Source organism: Rhinatrema bivittatum, chromosome 11, assembly GCF_901001135.1.
Source record: "Rhinatrema bivittatum chromosome 11, aRhiBiv1.1, whole genome shotgun sequence".
Taxonomy (NCBI): domain Eukaryota; kingdom Metazoa; phylum Chordata; class Amphibia; order Gymnophiona; family Rhinatrematidae; genus Rhinatrema; species Rhinatrema bivittatum.
Window position 1 is genome coordinate 35,085,078 of NC_042625.1, and position 23,290 is coordinate 35,108,367.

At 45.4% G+C, this 23,290-nt stretch overlaps 1 protein-coding gene across 2 annotated transcripts in view; it reads right to left on the bottom strand.

Moving 5' to 3' along the window:
• SBNO1 (strawberry notch homolog 1) overlaps positions 1–23,290 on the bottom strand; it is a 156,823-nt gene that overhangs the window by 28,841 nt on the left and 104,692 nt on the right. For both annotated transcript variants that reach the window (XM_029619765.1, XM_029619764.1), the window contains 4 exons: positions 14,507–14,653; positions 14,329–14,423; positions 13,651–13,743; positions 12,903–13,040 (listed from right to left, as the gene is read on the bottom strand). In XM_029619765.1, coding sequence (XP_029475625.1) covers positions 12,903–13,040; positions 13,651–13,743; positions 14,329–14,423; positions 14,507–14,653 — 473 coding nt within the window. The remainder of the gene's footprint in view (positions 1–12,902; positions 13,041–13,650; positions 13,744–14,328; positions 14,424–14,506; positions 14,654–23,290) is intronic.

The window sequence follows — 23,290 nt, forward strand, 5'->3', positions numbered from 1 at the left end:
AGACGACCCCTTTTGGCTTTCGAACGCTTCAGATGGCACTCAATTCCCTGATTCACCAGAGGGCGACTAAGAGCTATCTGTACTATCGCTTCCAATTATATCAATACAGTGACAAAGCTGGCAAATTGATGGCTAATTTGATCCGGTCGGCGCGGCTGAGTCGCTTTGTCCCGGCGTTGCGAATCTCCCCTACTGAGGTCGCTAGTGATACCAAATTAATTCTTCAAGGCTTTCGCACGTTTTACTCTACCTTGTACTCCACTGAGGATGGGGGGGGGGGCGGAGGGTGAGCGATTTTGCTCGGACCTACCACTGCCTCAGTTGACGGCGCTCCAGCGGGACGCCCTCAACCAGCCCATCAGTACCCGGGATGTTCTTCTGACTATCCAACAATTGCATGATTTTAAGTCACCAGGGCCAGACGGTTACACGGCGGAATTTTTCAAAGTTATGAAAGACCAAATAGCGGGCCCATTGGCTGCGGGGTACTCGGAGATGGTTTCCCGGGGCTCCTTTCCGGAAGGGGAGAATAAGGCGTTTATTACCCTCTTACCAAAGCCCGGGAAGGACCCTCTTCTACCGGGGTCTTACCGCCCCATTTCCCTTTTAAATTTAGATCATAAAATTTTGGCAAAAATCCTGGCTGATCGCCTGGCCGCGATCTTGCCCACCTTGATCGGCGATCACCAGGTGGGCTTTGTTCGCCAGCGGTATGCTTTGGTGAACATTAGGAGAGTGCTGACGGCGATGACTATATGTCGCTGGTTGGAGGAGCCTCACCTGGTCATCAGTTTTGATGCGGAAAAGGCATTCGACCGGGTGGAGTGGCGGTACCTGTTTCGCCTGTTGGAACAGATGGGATTCGGAGGTTTTTTCCTTCAAGCTGTACGCCTGTTGTACGCGGACCCCAGGGCAGTGAACCTGTTAAATGGCAGTCGATCTGACGAGTTCAAGGTGACGCGGGGGACGCGCCAGGGCTGCCCTCTGTCCCCGCTGTTATTTATTTTGCAATTGGAGCCCTTTTTGTTAGCGTTGCACCAGGAGCGGGGAATACGAGGAGTCCGCTTTGGCTCCAGGATTTTTAAAGGGGTGGCCTTTGCTGATGATTTGCTTGTCCTTGTCACGAAGCCTCATGATTCCGTCCCTCGCCTCCTTTCTTTGATTGAATTGTTTGGGGTCTTTTCGGGCTTACAGATGAATACCCATAAATCCTCGGTGCTGGCTTACCCGGCGTCGTTATCGACCACTTGGCCGGGGGACTTTCCGTTACACTGGGCTCAGGGTCCTCTTCGATACCTGGGGGTGTACATTCCTGTGGCCCCTGATCAGATTTACCAGGCTAACGTCCCGGGGCTTTTGAGGGACACAGCCGACAGTCTGCTCCGATGGAAAAACATACCTCTCTCCCTTAGTGGCCGGATTAATCTTTTTAAAATGTGTTTGCTCCCCAAGTGGCTTTACTTCCTCCAAAATGTCCCCATCCTTCTTAAACGGGCAGACTTGCGTTACCCGGATACTCTGCTGCGAAAATTTTTTTGGCGAGGGGGGAAGTCGCGTGTCCCATTGTCCTGGTTGCAGGCAAAATGGGGGCGGGGAGGTTTGGGGGTACCGGACCTGGGTCTGTATAATTTAGCTTGTAATTTGCGGGTCCTTCGCGACTGGTTGTTAGACTCGGGGACTTTTACCTCCATCGAATCTGAGAGGGCTTTACAGGCCCCTATTGCGCCTGCTTATGGGTTACAGGCACCTTCGGCTAAACTAACCTCGATCTTGGTGACCTCACCTTTGGTTCGACCCCTTCGCTTATCCTGGCGGCGGGTTGCCCGAAGGTTGAGTATCTCCCCTCACTGTGCTTACTTCCTCCCGGTCCGGGGTAACGCAGAGTTTACCCCGGGAATGCAATCTGTGGGGTTCCAGACATGGCAGGCACATGGGGTCACTCATTTGGGACATTTGTTTACCTCCGAGGGGCAGACCTTCACATTTCGGGAAGTTAAGGAAACATATGGGCTGGGGACAGTTCACACGTTCTCTTATTTGCAACTGTCGCACTACCTACGATCTCTTCCGGAGGCACATAAGGACCCGGCCACTTTCCAGTCCCTAAAACGGTTGTTTCAACTAGAGGGCCGCGCGGTACCTTCTTTGTCCCATTATTATTCCAAGTTGCGATTGGTAGGGGGGGGTGACATGTTTGTACTGTTGGCCACCCGCTGGACTAATGATGGTGATTTTGCCCTTACCCCGAATATTATTAAGGTGTGTTTTCGTCGTGCAGCCAAGATCTCGGTTAACCAATATTACAGGGACATGCAATATAAGTTTTTGTGTAGGGCGTACATTGCCCCTCAGATGGCTTATCACTTTAGGCTGGTCTCTGGGGCGGGGTGCCCTAGGTGTGGTCGGGCCTTGGGCACCTTGTCGCATGTTTTTTGGACTTGCCCCCCGATTAAACGGTTTTGGGGGCGTATTGCGGATTATCTGGCTGATTTCTTGAATGTAGTTATTCCTGTTACCCCCTTGTGGCTCTTATTTGGCTGTATATCGCCCATTCGCATCCGAGATCTTGGCTCACGCTTACTTGTGGCAAAGGCTTGTATTGTAGGTAAGAAAATCATCCTCTCCAACTGGCGGTCGACGGACGCTCCGTCTTATTGGGCGTGGAGGAACGGATTTCATTCGCTGATGACCATGGAGAATATGCTGGCTCGACACTCACCCAATGCTAGACGACGATTTCTTTCGGTGTGGCAGCTGTATATCCAGACCCTTCCGCATCGAACCCGCATCGAACCCGCATCGAACTCCTTAATGCTTGATGGCCCGGCTCGGACTTTCTTTGGTGCCTTGTGGGAACGGTGGACTGCATTGACCTGCTGCATCTTGGACTTCTTGAGGCTGATGTTCCGGAGATTTTGGGGGGTGGGGGGGAGGGGGGTATGTTGATGTTAGCTGCTGATTGTAACATATGCCGGGGGTGGGTGCAGAACCACCCCACCTCCGGCTAGTTGTTTGTTTTTTTTACTTGACTGAAAATAAAAACCGTTATACCTTAAGACTCTATAGGGGCAATGGAAACGGCAAAGGAGGCTGAAGATGTTTCGCTCCTTTCAGAAAACGGGGCACATCAGGATGAACTGACAAGGATCTACCAATTACCTGACCTCTGAAACAGGCAAGAGCTGCTACTTGTACCTTTAAGGAATTAATAAGCCAAGCCTTTATTCAAACCACCCTGCAAAACACCCAAAATGAGCAGAATCTTGACCAAGGAAGGAAGAGTACCTCGCTCCTCACATCAGGCCTCTCTCTCCAAACCCATACATAGGCCAAGGAAATGGAGAACTTTCTAGCTGTTAGCAAGATGGAAATCAAGAAATCACTGCCGCAGAGTATCCACGTTTCAACAAGCGAGACCTTTCAAGGGCCATACCATAAGACAAAATAGAGTCTGATCTTCGTGAAGAACAGGTCCCTGTGCACTAAAAGCTGAAGAGGAGAATCCACCAGGAGTCTCCGCAGATCTGCATACCACGGTGTCCCTGGCCAATCTGGAGCGACCAAGAGCACCATCCCTCTGTGGCATCCAATCCTTCGAATCAATCTGCCCAACATGCCAGGGAGGAAAGGCATACAGTAACTTGTCTTCTGGCCACTCCTGCACCAGGGCATCAATCCCCAATGACTTTGGATCTCTTCTGCGGCTGAAGAACCGCCGAACTTGCACACTGTGCAAAGTCACCAATAGGTCTAGGAACAGGAGATCCCAGCCTCGTCTGACAATGTCCATTCTCCTGAGTCCAGACTCTCCCTGCTGAGAAAGTCTGCTCTTACATTGTCTTTGCCTGAAATATGCAAGGCTGAGATTGTCTGGAGATGCACCTCTACCCATTCCATAAATTGATCAATTTCTTGTCACACCTGTTGGCTCTTGGTACTTCCCTGCCTTTTGATGTAGGCCACAGTCGTTGCATTGTCAGACATTATTCAGACTGACTGACCCAGCAGTCTTTCTCTGAACTGTAAACATGCCAACCTGGACTGTCCTGGCTTCCAGCAAACTGATGTTCAGGAGAGACTCTTCTGACTCCAGCACCCTTGCGCTCTCAGTTCCTAACAGTGAGCTCCCCAACCAGGAAGACTCACATCCATTGGCAGTACTAACCAGTCTGGTGGAGACAGGGAAACCATCTTCTGTAGATAATCCGCCTGCAGCCACTGCAGTTAGGAGGAGACCTCCATCGGCAGGTGGAGCAGATTCGAATAGCCCTGAGACTGCGGATTCCAACGAGACAGCAGGGAGTGCTGAAGAGGACGCATATGCGCCATTGCCCACGGTACCACTTCCAGGGTCGCCACTATTAAAGCTAAGGACCTGCAGGTAAGATCATATGGTCAAGCGCAGAGTATTCAACAATAGACAGAATTGAATTACAGCTTTCGCATTTTGCCCTGTTTCGTGTCAAACTGAATCCCCAGGTATTCCAGCGACTGAGAAGGCTGAAAGCTGCTCTTGGCTAGGTTCACTACCCAGTCGAGCTCCCCGCAACAGGGAAATCACCTTGCAAATCACCAGGCGAATCACTTCCAGCAACTTGGTACAAACCAGCCAGTCATCCAACTACGGGTGTACTAGAATTCCTTCCTATCACCATTACCTTGGAAAAGGTTGTGGGAGCGGTGGCAAGACCAAAGGGAAGAGCCCGAAAGTGAAAGTGGCATCCCAAAACTGCGAACCACAGAAAGCGATGATCTAGTCAGATGGGAATGTGAAGATAGGCCTCAGACAGATCCAGAGAGGTCAGAAATTCTGACTGTATGGCCATTATCACAGAGTGCAAAGTCTCCATGCGAAAATGCTTCACTCGCAAACTAGAGTTGACATCTTTGAGGTCTAGGATGGGATGAAAAGAGTCCTCCTTGTTTGGCACAATGAAATAAATGGAATATCATCCTGTATTTTCTTGAGACGTGGGAACTGGGACCACAGCCTTCGGAACCTTGCCATTGTACCCGCCCCACTGCCCACTTCTTCTGTGGGGAGTATCAGGGAGATTCCATGAACATGTCCCAAGAACACTGCGAAACCATCGCATATACTTCTCTTATACTTCTAGGACCTACAGATCCGATGTGATTTCGACCCACCTCCGATGAGAGAGGCGGCCCCCTATCCCCTGTTCTCCTGGGTGGGTTGTCAAAACTTCATTGAGAGGTTCAGGAGGTTCCACTAGCTGAGCCTGCACCTCTTCTGGATTGTCGGGGATGAAAGGACTGAGACCTACTGAAGGGTCCTCTGAAGGGCCACTCCTCTGTATGGTCGAAAACGCTTGGATCTTCTAGCACAACCTCATGTTAAGGAAGCGCTGCACCTGCTTATCTTCTGAGAAATGAGGTTTGACCCCCTTAGTGGCCAGTTTCTCCAACCCACTGCCAAACAAAAGCGAGTTGTGAAAGGGCAATGTGGTAAGATTAGCCTTGGATTTTGCATCGGCCGACCAATTTCTCAACCACAATCGATGCCTGGCTGCTACTATTAAAGCCATTCCTCTGGATGAAGTGCAGACCAAATCACGGCCCACATCTGCCAAGAAGGCAGAAGCTGGTTCCATAATTGCCCTGGAATTTACCCCAGAGTCATCGATCTCCTGGGAGAGAAGTAAACAAGAGCGAGTCACCAAGGAACAAGAAGCGATCTGCAAGGTCATTGCTACAGCTTTAAATGCTTGCTTAAGGATAGTCTCAATCTTTTTATCATGAGCAGCCTTCAAGGCCGTTCCTCCTTCCAAAGGAATAGTGGTCCGCTTGGAGTCTGCACACAAGTACATCTACCTTGGGAAAACATAAGTGTTCTCTCTTACCATTAGATCCAGTGCTTTAGTGGAGAAAACAGCTACAACACTGTCCATGCTCTTATAGAATGAGCTCCAATCTTTTTAGCAAGAGCCTATTCGCATCCTATAGGTCGCAGCTACTAACCCCTTAAAATACAACGAGCCACCATGGTACGAGAATCTGCTTCGTCCATCTTCACATCCCCATGAACTAAGATGATTTGTCTTCCAAAACCTCTCAAACTTAAGTCAATGCAAAAGATGTATCCTCACATCCAAAAGTACATAACTTTGTGAATTCCTGCACGTCCATACCTCTATCTAGAGACAGTAACAATATGGACTGATGCAAGAGAAAAAGCTCCAAAACAACCATTGGTCAAAAACAAGGAAGGCACAATTCTTATCTATACTCTATCCCACGTACGAGAAACTGTTTTCACTCCAAATTCTGCTGGCTTCATAGTCAAACGCAAGGAAAATTGCTTCAGGGGAGAAAGGTAGTTCCTGATAAAAATGCCAGCACCAAAATAAGAACCCAAAGAGGAATGGATAGCCTCAGAGGCTAACATGTTCGACTTCCTTCAAAACCTAGAAAAATCCAGGTGCAAGGACAGAATGCAACCCTGAACATGCCCCTTATAGTAGGTTAGGGCCATTTCCTGCACTTTCAGAGTAGTAAGTGCCAATCCCTTAACCAAACCTTCTTGTAACCACTCCAGAATAAGAGAAACACATGCCAGAATAGGATAACTCATCCGCTCTATATCCGGTATATAAAAGAATTAAATAAATAAAATAAATAAATCCCTTCAAGGGCCAAACTGCAATACAAAAGCAGACTGGAATTCTTGCCAAGGACTGGATCCTGACTCAGCAATACTTATGTACTGGCAACTGCTACTGCCTACCAACAGCCACTGAAAATCTGCGTACCCAGGCCACCAAGGCCAATCTAGAACCACCAAGCTCAAGGATCTCATCTGAGACTATACAAGCAATGGAGTTCTGTTTCCGCTGCTTGCCAGCAAGTTCAACACAGGCCACTCCATTAGGAGACAATGAATTGGCAAGACAGTGTTTGATAGTTCCCATTCCCTTAGATTATCACAGTCTCCATGTTCTGAATATGTCTTAACATTTTCAATGCCTATTATGGAAGAGCAAAAATGCTGGAAGATACTGTTCTGCCCAAACAGAAGCAGATCCATATCTATATCCTGCTAACTCCAGGTTCCTACCTAATGATTTATGCAAGCTACCGCCATAGTGTTTCAAGACAGCATTCTCACCGCTCTATTAACCCATCCACAAAGTTTGGAAATGCCATCACACGAGCCTCTAGTTGATAGATGAACCTACCCATTTCCTCAAGAGACCACTGATCAACGCCACCCGCTCCAAGGCAGCGAGCTCCCCATCCACGGAGACTCATATCCGTAGATCCTACTATCCAGTTGGGAAATTCCAATTCCATTCCTTGACCAGATGTTCCCTCTTCAATCACCAGAGGTGGGCCTGCTTTATCAACTCTGGCACAGCCACAGCTGAATCTTGTATTCGTGAGACAGAGGACTCCAAGACAATAGTGTCCGCTGTAACGAACACATGTGCACCCTGACCCACAAGACCACTCAAATGTTGCCGCCATTGGGGGGGGGGGGGGAGGTTTCCGAATCCAGCGTGGGCACTTGGAGAGACACCTTGCCCCAGAGGACCATAAAAGCAGGCGCTCTGCGGTGTGCTGCTGCCGGCGCGCCAAAGCCGTGCACCAAAGGGGCACATCCCTTCTAAAATGTTTCAACACTGCGAGAACAGATTATGGAAATAGCTGGGATTTCATTATCCCCAGAAACACGTTCTCCACCTCCCATGCCACAAGCAGCAACAGGTGCATCCATAATTGCTTTAAATATTTCTCAAAATGTCTCTCGTGATCAGGGAAATAATGATATGCTGGAACTTCAACAAAAGCCATTATATGAATCTACTAATGGTGATTTATTAGTTGGACAATGAAGGAACTCTGACAACTTGCTTTCATTAGAACCAGCTACTCATCTTATTCCAAAACCTGTGATATTTAACTCTGCAAAGGAAGAATTATTAGTTAATACACAAGAACCACCGGTGGAAATATAACAAGAACATTTGGAGAGTAATTACTAGAACTGATAGTGTTTTGATAAATTTTGTAAAACAGTTGTCTTTATATACAGAAAAAGCATCTCTTAAATTTTTAGATTTGGAGAATAGATGCTCAAAATTGGAAATTGAGGTTAAACTGCAGTCTGGGGTCATATCCTGTCTGCAGCAAACTTCTGTTTCCTCTATTAAAGAAATTAATTATTCACCAAAAATATGAAGCTCTGGAATATTGTTTACGGTCAAATAATTTACGTCTTTTGAATTTTCCAGTAACTCAAAGGAATTGAGTTATTTTAAAAATATGCAGTTGAGAATTTGCAATTTACGAATGAAAAAATGTTTCAGATTTCCAATTATTTACCTAGTAAGAAAAGGGTGGTAAATAGAGAGGAGGGGTCTTTTGATGTTTTGACACCTATTGATAGCCCAAATATTTCTTCTTTTTTGGAAGCTGAAGAAATACGAACTAAGGCCACTTTTGGGGTCACTTTCATATTAGACTCAGATAAAAACTTATTTTTCCGCCAATTTTTTTTTAATTTAAGGAGTTAAATTTTTGTGGTCAGAAGATCCAGATATTCCTGGGTGTTTTGAGGAAAACTCAATTGAGAAGAAAAAAAGTTCCTTTTACTGAAGTCTGGGGTATTGGATATAGGAGCAACTTTTTATTTGAAATTTCCTTGTAAATGTATTATTTCATTTCAGAGTAATAAGTTTATCTTTCTAGACCCTGCAGATCGAGAGGTTTCTTAATGACAAGAGGAACCCAGTTTGAAGAAGGTAATATGGGTGTCCTGGCATAGTAATTTTCTAATATTCTTAGATGTTTCCTTAGTATTTCCCCTGGATGTGGGCTAGTGTATGATTACTACAATTTTTTACTTTCCTTTGTTATTTGCTTGATGATACTTTACCTGTCATCATTGATATATGTAATGTGAAAAGTTTAATAAAATGTAAATTAAAAAAAAAAAAAGTTGCCGCCATGGAACCTAGGGTCTGCAGGCACACCTACACAAAGGGCAGCTTGTCAAACACAAGTCTTCAATGTGTCCCCACAGCTCTTGGATTTGCAGTACCAGAAGCAATAACTTGCCTCGAGCTGTGTCAAAACCGAACTCCCAATACTCTAAGTGGGTTCTAAACTGCTTTTGAACCTATGGACTACCCAGCCAAGCTTCTGCAGCAACTGCACCACTTTGACACCCCGTTCGACTCTCGGCCCTGGATTCGGCTCAGACCAGATACAGATGGGACTAAGATGACTGCTTTGCGAAGTGCTGCCACTATTACCAACATGACCTATGAAAAGGTTCTGGATGCCATAGTCAAACTGAACAGATCCACTTCAGATCCAAAATTAGATGAAAAGATTCTGGGGGGTTTTTTTGGAACTATAAAATAAAGCATCGGCCTGTTCCTTTCTGATCCGTTGATACTGGAACTATTGCTTTCAATGTGACAAGCTACTGCAACATGGCCAATACAGCAGCTTGTTTTTCGGCGGCGTGAATGGAGACACTATAAAAGCTTCAGAAAACTGGCTGCACCCAATCCAAGGTGCAACCGACCCTGACCATTTTTGTATCAATTAACTGGACTCAATTTGGGTCCACCTCTGATAGAACTAGACAAGACGACCAGCTAGCTAAATACTTGTAGGTAGACCCTCCAAAACTTCAGTGTGAAGAACGGTAAGCTCCCGACCGGCACTGCGTCATCTGGATTCTGAGGTTAAAATGACCGAGACCTAACAAAGAAACAAGACCTCCAAATTCCTGAACTTCTGCTCTCGCCAAGTCTTCTGGAGTCTCGAAAACAGCAACTTGAGAAAGCAGACCATAACAAAGATTTTCAATCCTCTGGTAAGCGAAAGATCTTAGAATCTCCCTACTTATTGCTGTTGCCACCAAGGCTACAGCCCTAGCCATGGTACGTGCCAAATCATAACCTTGATCTGCTAAAAGGTAACAACTGCTGTTTCATGCAAGATAGCCATGACTATTGTTAAGGATATTAACTGCTGCTCTGTGCAGGTGACCCCAATATCTTCCGAGAAGGGTAGTAACTGCTACCCCATGCAGAATACCCCCCATGCCTTCTGTTAAGGATATTTCTGCAACTCTGTGCAGGTTACCCACATGGCTTCTGTTAAGGATAGTAACTTCTGCTCTCTGTAGCATACCCCATGCCTTCTGTCAAGGGTGGTTACAGCCATTCCGAGTAGATTAACCTTTTGGTGCAACATGCCATTCTTCAGGCTGCTATAGCCACCGCTGAAGACCAGGTGGATATCTTGAAGGCCTCATAAATGGTGCATGGGAGGTGCCTCAACCCCCCCTCAAGGTCATAGAACTGCTGTGGTAGAGCGGGATCCAACAAAACACTCTTCGCCATGAAGGACTGAAAGTCCAAGCAATTATCATCTCTCAGCTATGGAAGTTCAGATCCCAGACACCAAAAGCATCAGAGTAAATACACCACCCAGCTCACTCTTTGTTCTTTCAGAACCTACACAGAGGACCCCGGGACAGGAGAGAATCCTCATGCAGTGACACATATCAATGCCACACCCTCCGTCAGCAACGGATGAGACACTGCTCCACTGATGCTGTAGATACTAAGGCCAAACTGCCTCTGAGGTAGAGCGCCAAGGCTGGCAAATCAAAATGGCCACCATTCCTGCCCACCTGAACTGTCCATCTTGGAGCTTGACTCACAACTAATCAAAGCACCCCAAGCAGAACAGAACAAAAAATTATTCTATCACAGCTGGCACTGTCAGAGGAAGATCCCAACCCTAAGCCAATTACCCACATAACTAACATGCCTGCTGTTCCTGCCATGATGTACCACTGCCCTTACGATTCAGACCAACTTGCAGACACAGCTCGCCCTTCCTTGGGGCTCCTCGGACTGATTATCCTGACAATCATATAAATGGTAACCTCATCCCACCTGTCATTTAGATATTATTGATCTATGTAACCGTAAATATTGGCACACTATGGATAACCTAGAAACCAAACCTATTCGTGCCTAAATGTAAACCGTTGTGATGGTACATTACTAAACGACGGTATAGAAAAGTTTTTAAATAAATAAATAAGACTGTAAGCTGCCCTTCTCGGACACAAAAAAAAAATAGCAATAGCGACGGCAGTCTCTCGGCCAGCTGTGAAATAAAGGAGGAAAAACGGTTGCTCTCACACAGCAACATGCCAAGAGAGGCCACACAGCAGAAATCATTCAAAACCCTCAGCCCAGTGCCACATTCTGCGTGCTGCTGCTGCCATATTTCTCCTGATCCAGGCTCTCCAAGACTGCTTGGTAAGGGATCAGTGACTCCCAACTGCTAAGCCACCAGCAGTATGGTCCTATAGGCCTGAGTTCTGTAAGTACTCAATGCCCTCGCCATGCCCCACATCTTCCGTTTGGGTCCATCTCCCAAATAGTCCTGAGGCAAGAGATAGTGTGCGGGATAGCAGTACAGAGAGAAGAGGGGTAAAATGTACAAGTCCCAACCCCAGCCAGAAAAAGCCCTGTATGCTGTCTCGATGCCATTCCATCTCAACTAAGGGAGGGAATTTAGCATTATTACCTCAGGAGTGACTCTCCAAACAAGTCATCAACCTCAGGAAACTCCTCAACTGGGGGAGGAAGGATTGGCCTTTCACCATAGGAGCTTCTCAGCTTCTAATGTTCATCCGGCCTATACAGGCCTCATTCCACAGTAAAGAATGCATGTGCACTATCTGCTGGAGACGAAGAATACTGGCAGGCTGATGTCAGTGCAATACTATGAGTGTGACATCAGCGAGTCAGTGATCTGTCTCCATCTGCTGGTTGGAGTACATAACCCAATTGTTGGACCGGCTTGCCTGGTTGAAGAGGAATGTCTTTTATCATTACTGTATACAACACCTGAATCTTACTAGTCCACCTTAGGAGAGCAGCCTTTGCATTTCAACAGATGCCAGAGAATGTCAGCATAAGTACCTTAACACATTCATTATGCAGATTCAGACCTCTCTCTTCTATGAAAGAGGGTAGACTATTTGTGAGGCACTGGATGTCACTTGCAGAAATGCAGCTATTAAAGGTCAGATCTGAAGGAGGGGCACTGCTCAGCAGAAGACAAGATAGTCTTGTTAAAGCTGCAATACTAGCTAGATTTTTGAACTATCACCTTTTTCATGAATCTAGTTTCCTCTTTTGGCCTTATTCTTAGGTCTCTGTTAGCATGTAATACTTAAAATAAAATGTGTAGATTTTATCATGCTCAGTGTCTAAGGTTCATGTTTTCATATATTAATGCGGTGATTGCATGGCATTTGGAAGAGGCGCAGCACACCAATGGTGGCAACTATGCAGGAAACCAGTTCATGAACATTTTAACACATGCATCTCTTTATAAATTAAAATTCAAAATAAGTCGGCATAGCAAGGCTCTGGAAGGAGCTGTGGTCTTTAGACCCCATAACCAAGGACTGCAATGACCGGACCACAGAAAGATGGGAGGGGACAGAAAAATCTCTGGCTAGTTATGAAGGTTCGTGGTACCAATCCTAGCCCTGAAAGTCCAAAATAAGCAGGATGAAAATGCCATGCCTAAAACAAATAGAATAAAAAATAAAATGCCTCTCAATGATTGTTTAACCTTTCACCTGAATGATCTAATGATTTCATTTTATTGTAGGGCAGCAGAGTTAATAGGAATAGGTAGGAGGCCCACAATGCTCTTGGCATTCTGATTAAACACTTACAGACACTCAGTTTTATGTTCAAAGGCAAACTAAAAAAGATCCATGTTACTACCAAATCTGATCACATGGTAAATACACGAGCAGGCTAAAATCCAAATGGATTCTCTATCTACACAAAACAGTCCACGGCAACTAATGCACAACTCATGCGTACCTTCTTGTATTTCTTTTTCAAGTCTGCTAATGTTTCTAATTTCAGTTGCTTCCCTGTGTTTGGTCGATGTACCAGGAAGAGCTTCTTTTTTGAATTTACTTCCTTCACCAGAATGGCAGTTTTCTTGTTATTTCTTATCTGAAAAAGTTTGTTACAAAAGAATAAAACTTGTGCACACATACAACTATGTTAAACATTAAATAACTGGACAATTAATGTATAATGGATAGATGTGTCAAGCGTGAAGGATTTAAAAAAAAAAAACAAAAAGAACACTTTGCTATCTAGGCCGAAGACTAGGCAGCGGTTCAAGGCTAGTCAGAACAGGAAATACTACAATCTGTCCCTGGAAGGAGGCTCTGAGATTTATTACCAAGGCAAAGGAACCATTACAATCAAATCAGGAAACTGAAAAGGGAAGGAAGGAGTAACAAAAGCTCATCATCTTGTCAAATGGTCCCTTCTCTTGCCTTGGAATTCCTACTCTATGATACGAGATGCTGACTGGGAATGGAAATTCAGGGGAGAAAGATCTTAGCCCCCTCCCCCCCACCCACATACTTATGGCTCTGTGGCAGCAAAAGGGGAGATCCACATTCAAGTTGGTCTAGAGAGGTAGATTCTTGGATATTCTGAAATCAGTATCTGGTTGTGACATTTTAGGAGTAGAGTTCACCATCCCTGGTCTAAAAACTCTGAATTAAAAAAATGAATCATATTACAAGGAAAATGTAAATAGGCCCCTTACTTGCAGTGATAAATAAAATCCATCATCTGGTCCCATCTGTTCGGCCCACATCTTAGTTGCATCCTCCCAAGACATTCCTCTTTCAACACTAATCTGAAAATGTACATATCAAGAGGAAAGAACAAACTTAAAAAGTACACAATATTCCAATTTCCATAAATATAAAAGTACAGTAAAATAGCAAAAATAATGCAGTTACAAATCCAGCATCTAACAAGATATTGAAAAAATTTAGACTGACTGAGGATGCCAGGCCACACTCTCCCCCAAATTCAGTAATATCTGGAACATGCTTGGAGCTCAGCTACCTCACCTTCAGGAAGAAAACTAAAGCAGAGCTTTTTAGCCAAGCATTTCCAACACAGACTGCCTGTCCAACAACCCAGATACAACCTAACCATGAATCTGTCTTTAAATATACAGATCCTCAACCCCTTGTCTGTTGATCTAATGTTATTGTAATCTTTTAGGATATTCATGGTAAAAAGTAGAATATCAAACTTCAAACAAACAAAATCTTCAGTAGGCTCCACTGGGTAATCAGAGAAGGGAGGGCTGTACCTTGCACCTGCCCTTCTGCGTTTCAGCCACAAAAGTTTTTAACTTTAGCCCCTGAACAAACATTTAAAGAAAGAAAGGAAGGTGATTAACGAGATCAACATATGAACGTGCACTTACTGTATATAATTCTACATGGCCTGAGGTAGAATACCCTGGGGTTAGGAACTTTTTAACATCTGCCTTCCTCACCTTCTCATCTCCAGAACCCAGATCTATAAAACGGATAAGAGACAGGTCAAACAGATCTTCTACCTAAAACCATGCAACAAGCCAGAAGAGACAGGAGCATGCCTACCTAGAATACCCATATCGTATCTCCCATTCTTTTTGGCATTCTGTACAACAGCAGTTAGCGTGTCTGAGAAATACTGGAACAAAGCATTTTGCTGATGTACTTCCATACCAAGGATCCGATTAAGAAACTTTCCAATGTTGTTATAATCTAAAAAAAACACACAAAAACAAAAACTGTGGATTAACCACTGCAGTACCTAATAGCAGAGCATTACCCTTCACATAAATTACAACATATTCCCAGTTGTAACGTAAACAGACTTGCCAAAATGTTTCACTGGACTCTTACTCAAGAATTCTGAACACAAAACCCACTGAACTTGATTGTAATACAGACATTTAAAAAAAGTGTTCTTAGGCAAAAAGTGAAACATTGGAAATCTCTTAAGAATTATTCTTCATTGCAAGGCAGTTAATAATCATCCAGGTATCTCAGCTGATGACTGAAAGCTTCTGTCTGGATACATCACTTGTCCCAGGTTCTCTGCTTTCTTGAGTGGTCAGTGTGGGTGAAAGGTTACTGGGCAGTTTACCTGTATAGCTATACACAAAAATGGAGACCTGGGGTCTTTAAGTTTTTCCATTATTGCTGGAAGAAACCAAGTTTTACCACCATCAGTTCTCTACACAGATGCAAAAAAAGAAAAAGGAGAGTAATTTAAGCAAGTTTGCTTACTGTGAATGATGTTTTCCATAGGTAGGATGAATTAGCCATGCTGTCTGGGACATCCTTCTGGGGCGGCCGAGGCAGAGCTTCCCAAAGATCATGAAGCTTTGCCTCTGTGTGGCTGCATGTCCTTTCCCACGCGGTGCCATGTTTTCTAGAGGCTATCCAGGGAGGTGGGTGGCTCAGCATGGGTAATTCATCCTGCTAAAGAAAATACCATTCACAGTAAGCACTTGCTTTTTCCCCCCCCACAGAAAAACAGGCTGAATTAGCAATGCATTCTGGGAGTCCCCAACTGAGGGTTGTGAGCGCAGTCTGAAGATTCATGGACGGGATGTAGCATAGTCCTGCTGCCCTGGATTGTCACTGTGCGCTCAACCTGTTGTGGACAGTCTTGCTATCTTATCACTGATTGCAGAACTGCTAAGCCCAGCGCTGCATCCAAAGAGGCTTAAGAACATAAGAACCTGCCATACTTGGTCAGACCAAGGGTCCATCAAGCCCAGCATCCTGTTTCCAACAGTGGCCAAGCCAGGCCTTAAGAACCTGGCAAGTGCCCAAAAACTAAGTCTATTCCATGTTACCTTTTAATAGCAGTGGCTATTTTCTAAGTCAACTTTATTAATAGCAGGTAATGGACTTCTCCTCCAAGAACTTATCCAATCCTTTTTTAAACACAGCTACACTAACTGCATTTAACCACATCCTCTGGCAACAAATTCCAGAGTTTAATTGTGCTGATCAAGACAATGAGAAATGAAAGTACACAGCGATGACCATGTGGCGGGGCTTTACAAAATGTTAAGTTGTGGAACCTTGTGGAGATGAGTCACTGAAGCTGCTACTGCGCTTACTTGGTGCAAGGGTTGCTGATCGAGTGGGTGTAGCAGAAGTGAATATATTGCAAAATCCAATTGGACAGTGTCTGTTTGGTCACCGGGAGGCCCGATGCATGCAGATTAAAGGAAATAAACAGCTTATTATAAACGTAGAACGCGTTCCAAGAAAAGGACTTCACAGCTAAGGCTCTCTTGCAGCCCAGTGTGTGGCGTAGCCGCTCTCTCTCATTGTTGTGCGGTTTTGGGAAGAACATTGGCAATGTAATGGTCTGATTAAAGTGGAAAGCAGACACCACCTTGCGTAAAAATAAGAGATGGGTTTACAAGGTGAACTTGTTATGGTGAAACTGCAGATATGGGGAGTAGTGAACCAGTGTCTGTAATTCACTGACTTCTCCTTGAGGTTACTGCAACCAGGAAGAGTACCTTCCATGGGAGATACTTCATGTGATTGCTATGCAGTGGTTCAAAGGAAGGAAGCATAAGCTGTTCCAGACTAGGATGAGGGCCCTCAGAACAGGCAGTTTAGTCACAGAAGGCCTTAATCTCTATATCCCCTTCATGAATTGGGAGACCAGAGGGTGGTTGGACACCAGGCGGCCATTGCACAGGTGATGCTAGGCAGTGATGGCACTCACATGGACCTGCATAGATGCCGTCGCCAGACCCAGTTGATACAGAGAATGGAGATACCACACAGGAAAGATCTAGGTGTCATAGTGGATAATACTTTGAAATCATTGGCCCAGTGTGCTGTGGCAGTCAAAAAAGCAAATAGAATGTTAGGAATTATTAGGAAGGGAATGAAAAATAAAACTGAGGATGTCATAATGCTTCATAACGCTCCATGGTGGGACCACGCCTTGGTTGCTGTGTGCAGTTCTGGTTGCTGCACCTCAGAAAGGATGTGGTTGCACTGGAGGTGGTGCAGAGGGGCAGCCAGGATGATATGGGGCATGGAACGGCTGCCCTATGAGGAGAGGCTAGGGAGATTGGGGCTGTTAGGTTTGGAGAAGAGACGACTGAGGTGGGATGTGATGGAAGTCTACAAAATCATGAAAAGCTTGAACAAGTTAATGTAAATCTGTTTGGTCTCTCGGGGGGAGGGGGCGGCACTCCATGAAGTTTGCAAGTAGTTCATTTAGAGCAAATCGAAAAAATGTTTTCACTCAGTGCATAGTTAAACTCTGGAATTCGTTGCCGGAAGATGTAGTTTCAGCAGTTAGTGTTACTGGGTTTAAAAAAGGTTTGGATAAGTTCCTAGGTTAAATCCATAAATTGCTATTACAGTAATTATTAAGCATTAGTAGCTTGTGATCTATCTAATGTTTGGGTACTTGCCGGGTGCTTTTGACTTGGCTTGGCCACTGTTGGAGACAGATGCTGGGCTCGATGGACCCTTGGTCTGACCCAGTATGGCATTTTCTTGTGCTCTTTACAGCTCTGGGGAGCAAGAGAAGGGATCTATGTCTCTACCCCCACACCAGGCCCAGTACCAGTACCAATTGCCTTGATAATTTCTCCTGGTAAAAGTCTTCCTGGATCTCTGTCGGCAAGTGCAAGAGGCTCAATATACTCCTTTTAACCGCCAAGCAGTGAGATTAGAGAGGCGTGCAAGGGATGAAGTAGGGTGCCATGCTCCCGAGATCCACGCTGTTGCCCAGGGGAATGGGTGGGGTGTTGGAGACGAACTAGATAAGCGAACCATAGATGTCTGGGCCAAGCTGGAGCAATTAGAATGAGGTCTGAGACATCCGCAATACACTTCAGTTCCATCCTGGAGATTAGCGAGATTGGAGGGTAAGCATAAAGGCCCTCCGTCCAAAGTATGAGGAAAGCATCCTGTGTGAATCGCTTCCTGTTGCGTACTGAAGCAAAGAGGTCCATGCACAGAAGACCTCACATCACAAAGAGCTGGTTCGCCATGTCTTGGTGAAGAGCTCATTTGTGCAGATGAAATACTCTGCTAAACTGTCTGCTGTGGTGTTTGCTACACCCAGCAGATACGTCACCTGGAGAGCAATGGCGTGTTCCTCCGCTCACGTCAGAATCTGGACAGCTTCCCTACACAAGATCCAGGAACTGGACCCTCTGAACATGGCTACAGATTGTCCGTGTGGATCATGACATTTTTCCCCTGTCAGAAGTTCCCAATAGTTTTATTTGCTGCTGTCGTTCCCATGTGGACCAGAGACCTTGCGTTTGCACATGCTCCAAGTGGGCTCCCCACCCCCTGGTTGAGGCATCCATGATAATAACTATTTGATGGGCCGGGGGGGCGGAATGGTGCTCCAATGGTAAGAACTGTAGGGCGCAACCACCACATCAGATCCAGTTGCATAGCTGGGGTCAGACTTACACTTTTGGAGAGTGGTTGGGAGAACTGAGTCCACTGCGCTTTCAGCCCCCACTGCAGGCATCGCATGTGCAAACGAGTTTGCAGCACTACATATATCACAGTCACCATATGGCCCAGTAGTCAGGATCTGGTAGGCAGAGGTGCAAGCACAATTTTTCAGCAGGAAGGCCAGGATGCGAAGTGTGTGGGCCCTGTCTGCCAGCAAGAAAGCCTCTCTCATCACAGTATTCATCCAGGCTCCAATGAACTATAGAGTTTGCATAGGTGGAGGCTAGATTTTTTGTAGTTGATGTCGAAGCCTAGCCCTTCCAGACAACTTATTGTTCCAGGCCGCTCTGTAGAGTGGAGGGTTTCAGTGCAACTATTATCCAATTGTCTAAGTACGAGAAAAGCTGAATTCCCTTCTTTCTGAGATGGGCCACAGCTACCGCTAAACATTTCATGAAGACCTTCGGGGTGAAAGATAGTCCAAAGGGAAGGACTTTATACTGGTAGTGGCGCATACTAACTTGAAAATATAGGTAGCGCCAGGAGGAGTGGTGCACTGGGATGTGGGAGTATGCATCCTTGAGATCCAGCGAGCATATCCAATCGTTGGGTTGTAGGAAGGGTAAAATCTTAAGACGTCATCTTGAATTTTTCCTTCTGAAGGAATTTGAGAACCCACAGGTCCAGGATTGGGCAAAGCCCCCCAAGAATTCTTGGGTATGAGGAAGTATTGGGAGTAGAATCCCCTGTGTTTCTGGTGCCGCGGTACCTGCCGAATCGCTTGATGGGAGTAGGTCAACTTCCTCCTACAGCAAGTGCCCGTTTATGCGGAACTGAGGGGGGTGCACCAGGCACAGGACGACAGGGCTGTTTTTGAAGTTCAATGGGTTACCTTCCCTGACGATGATCAATACCCAACGATTCGAGGTAATCTCTGTCCAAGAATCGTAGAAAGACAATATTCGACTCCCAAACCCTGTTGGGGTTTTGAGTTGTTGCTCTGTGGTGGACATTGCTGATGCTGGCTCTGTGGTCTGTACAAGTGGTTGCTGTTGCTGCATCCTGCTTTACTGGAAGGTCAACGGGCAATAGGGCGGGTACAGCCTGAAAGGGCGCTGCTGATAATAGCTCCTTCTGAAGTTTGGACAGTATTTTCTGCTCGAGGACCTCCACATTCTGCTCCTTCAATTGGAAGACCGCTTCCCGCAGCTTGTCCCCAACAAAATCATCCTCCTTACATGGGATGTCTGCTAGTTTTTCATGCACGTCCTCCCGAATAGCACTGTAGTGCAACCATGCTATTCTTCAGGCCACTATGGCCACCACTGAAGTCCAGGCGGACGTCTCCAAAGCCTCAAACGGTGCGTAGGAAGTGCCTCGACCCCTCCTCCAGGTCACAGAACTGTGGCAGAGCGGTATCTGACAAGGACGATGCAAGATGAGGCTTTAGAGACTGCAAGCCTCATACAGGTACTGTGTGATGTAAAAATGTTGCTGTTGGATTTTTGAGTTTAGCATACCTGCTTGTAAGAATCTCTTTCCAAAGTCGTCCAAATTCTTGTAATCCCGGCCTGGAGGGGTATTCAAATAAAGGCGGGTCTTTTTTGCTCGTTTCATAGCAGATTTGACCTCCACCAAGGCATGTGGAAGTTGGGCTATGCTATAGTATGACAACTCTTGTTCTAAGTTTTAGGTCAGTTTTCCTTGAGGTTGCCTGACCGGAGAAGGAGACTCCCAGGTCCTTGCCATTATTGAATCCAAAACTGCATGGGATGGCAAGGCAGTAGGTTCAGCCAGGACTTCGAAAATTTTCAGACTGCCCAACACCTCCGCCCATGGATATGGAACTTTCTTGGTCTTGATGTCAAGACTAGTTCCCACCTTTTCTACGAACTTGGAATAGGAAAGGTCTTCTGGCGGTGAGGACGGCTCTCATTGCTCCTCCGGCAGGTCAGATGGAATTCTCACCCAGGTTGCTGGTGAGCCATCTGGACCAGTGGCTGGCTGTGGGGAAAACTGAGGGCATGGGCTTCTAGGCTCTGATGCTGGGCTGCTCTCTCGGAGATGGAGACCTTCACGGAGGCGAGGTGTCTAGCGGGGGAGGGCTAAATGGACTGCCCCTCTGCTCCTCAAAGGAGGTGAAGAAATGTGACAGAATTTGAGAAATCTGTGACACTGTCTGCGACGCAAGATCTCCTCAGCCAGGGGTAGAATTCCTTCCTCTCCGACCATGGTCCACTGAAGGCAGTGCAGCTAGCAAGATGTCAGAGTCAGGACCTATTGGGCGGTGTTCCAACTGCTCTGTTCTACGATATTTCCTGTGTCTTTTTTTGGAGGAGTTCCTGTAGTTAAAGGGGGAACATCTCTTCCTTCCGGATGACAAATCTGAGTAAACTCTCCCAGAGGATTCAGAGCAACCCATGGAAAGCTGTTCAGAGAGGCTCCACATCTGAAAAGCCAAACTTAGCCATTTCCTCTGGGGAGAAGAATACCTGAGGGTCCACTGCTGGTTGATGCTTTAAGGCATCTTGGCAGAAGATTTGCCCAGCACTTTCTGCATCGTGTGTTCCAACGACGCTGGCACCTGCGCTGGTGTTTTCAAGTGAGGACCATGATGCATAGAGTCTGACGATGCGCGTCGTTTTGCTTCGATGCATCAGGTAGTGATGCATCCTTGCGTGTATGCTTTGTCTTCAACGCATGCGTTGCTCAGTGATCGGCAATGCCTCTTGAGTGTGGTGCTTCTGCCTCGCGTCGGCAGGCAGCGGCACCTCTTGGGTGAAGTGCTGCGACGCTAACCGCCATGGACTTGTGCATGGACTTTGGCAGCGCATCTCCCAACACTTTTTGCTTCAGCGAGGAGTGGCACTTTGTGGGGCTGATCCACCTGGCCCAGTCTTTTCTCTGGTGGTCAGAGGGAGGAGGCCCTCTTGGGTTTGGTCCAGGCAATCCAAACATGGCCCTGGTGACGAGTGGGCCGACATCTGTTCCAACGAAGGGACATAGGACCCCGAACTTTCTTCCTTCAAGCGGGCAATTTCTAAAGCATGCTGGCGCTGGGCCCGGGTGACATCTGACCACAGTCCCTGCAGGAGGACTGGTCATGCTCTGGGCCCAGGAAAAGGTAACAATAGTTTCAGAGCCATCCTGGAGCACTGAAAAGTGCTTTTTTGTAAGTCAAAAAAAAGTAGAGAACGAAGAGTAAGGAGCTCTGCATGCAGCTTGGAAAACAGACTGAAGAGTTTATTTATTTAAACATTTTTGTATACCGTGAATTGGTCAGAATTCTGACCGTCTAGACGGTTCATAATTAACATACATAATTAAAATACAAATAAAAACATAACATATACTATGTTTCCACCATTGACTAATGAGGGACTGTTGAGGGAGCAGTAGTGTTACTTTAAAATTCAACTGATTTTGTAAGCCAGGGTAAAGAGATAAGTTTTAGGGATTTTTTAACTCTTTCTTATTGGCTGTCAACCGAAGTTCTTCAGGAATAGAGTTCCAGAGGATGGGTCCCGCAACAGAGAATGCTCGTTTGCATGTTAACGCTAAACTTGCTGTTTTTATGAATGGTACTTCCAGGATACATTTGTCCATTGATCGAAGTTGTCTTATTGGCTTATATATTTGTAATAATGAACAGAGACAAACAGAATCAGTATAATATAGGAGATTGTGGATTATGATTAGTATCTTATATGAAATATGGTAGGATATGTGTAACCAGTGGAGATGATGTAATACTGGTGTAATATGGTTTCTTCGCGTTAAATTAAATAATATCCGGGCTGTGGCGTTTTGTATAAGTTGAAGAGGATGAAAGGATGATATGGGTAGGCCTAAATATAAGGAATTACAATAGTCTAAATATCAATGCTTGAGTAACTGAGCGAAAATCAGATGGGAATAGCAGAGGTTGTAATTTTTTTTTATTTTTTTTTTTAACATTTGCAATTTAAAAAAGGACTTTTTAACTATGGCTGAGATGTTATTGGCCTTGGATAGTTTTGAGTCAATAAGCATACCTAGATTTTTAGCATATGGTTTTATAGGAATGACCTGTCCTAACATGAAAGTATTGGGAGGCTGATGACATGAATCTGGTACTGTGGAAAGAAAAATCAGTTCTGTTTTCGAAGCATTCAGTTTCAATCTATTGTGAGATAGCCATGTTTTTACTGTAGATAGGTAAAGTTGAAGGAGAGAAAGTTTTTTTTCCAAGTATCTGAAAAAGGAATGATAAATTGGATGTCATCCGCATAAGTTTTAAAGCATAAATCTAGCCCTGATAGAAGATAACAGAGGTAATAAGTATATATTGAAGAGCAGTGCAAAGAGTGAAGAACCTTGTGGGACTCCAGACTTTGTTGTATACCATTCAGATCTAGAATTTCCAATGTTAATGCACTGTGGTCATTCTGTTATAAATGATGTGAACCATTGTAAAACTGTTCCATTAATACCAATTTGTTTAAGATCGAGAAGTAGAATGTCATGGTTTAAAGTGTCAAAAGCCGCTGAAATGTCAAGTAAAACCATCATATAATCAGTGTTTGAATCGAAGCCTCTAATTATTGTGTTGAAAATTGAAAGAAGTAGTGACTCAGTACTATGACCTTTTCTGAAACCATGCTGAGTTGAGTTCTACAAAGAGAAAGCCATGGAAATAACAGACACCAAACCCCCATGTGTAGCAGGGGCGCTTAAGGCAGAGGAGTGATGTGAATGCCATCAAGAAACATACTCCGCATCACGTAAAACATTACAAGAAGGGTTTCAGATCAGGAAACCTGAAAGACTGTCTAGAACCTCCTGGATATAGGAAAAAGTCTAGAGATGTAAAAAGAAAAAGACTCTTGGACAAAGACTGCATCATTTCCTTCATTGTTATAAGACAACCGAAAAATCAACTGGGGCCTGAGA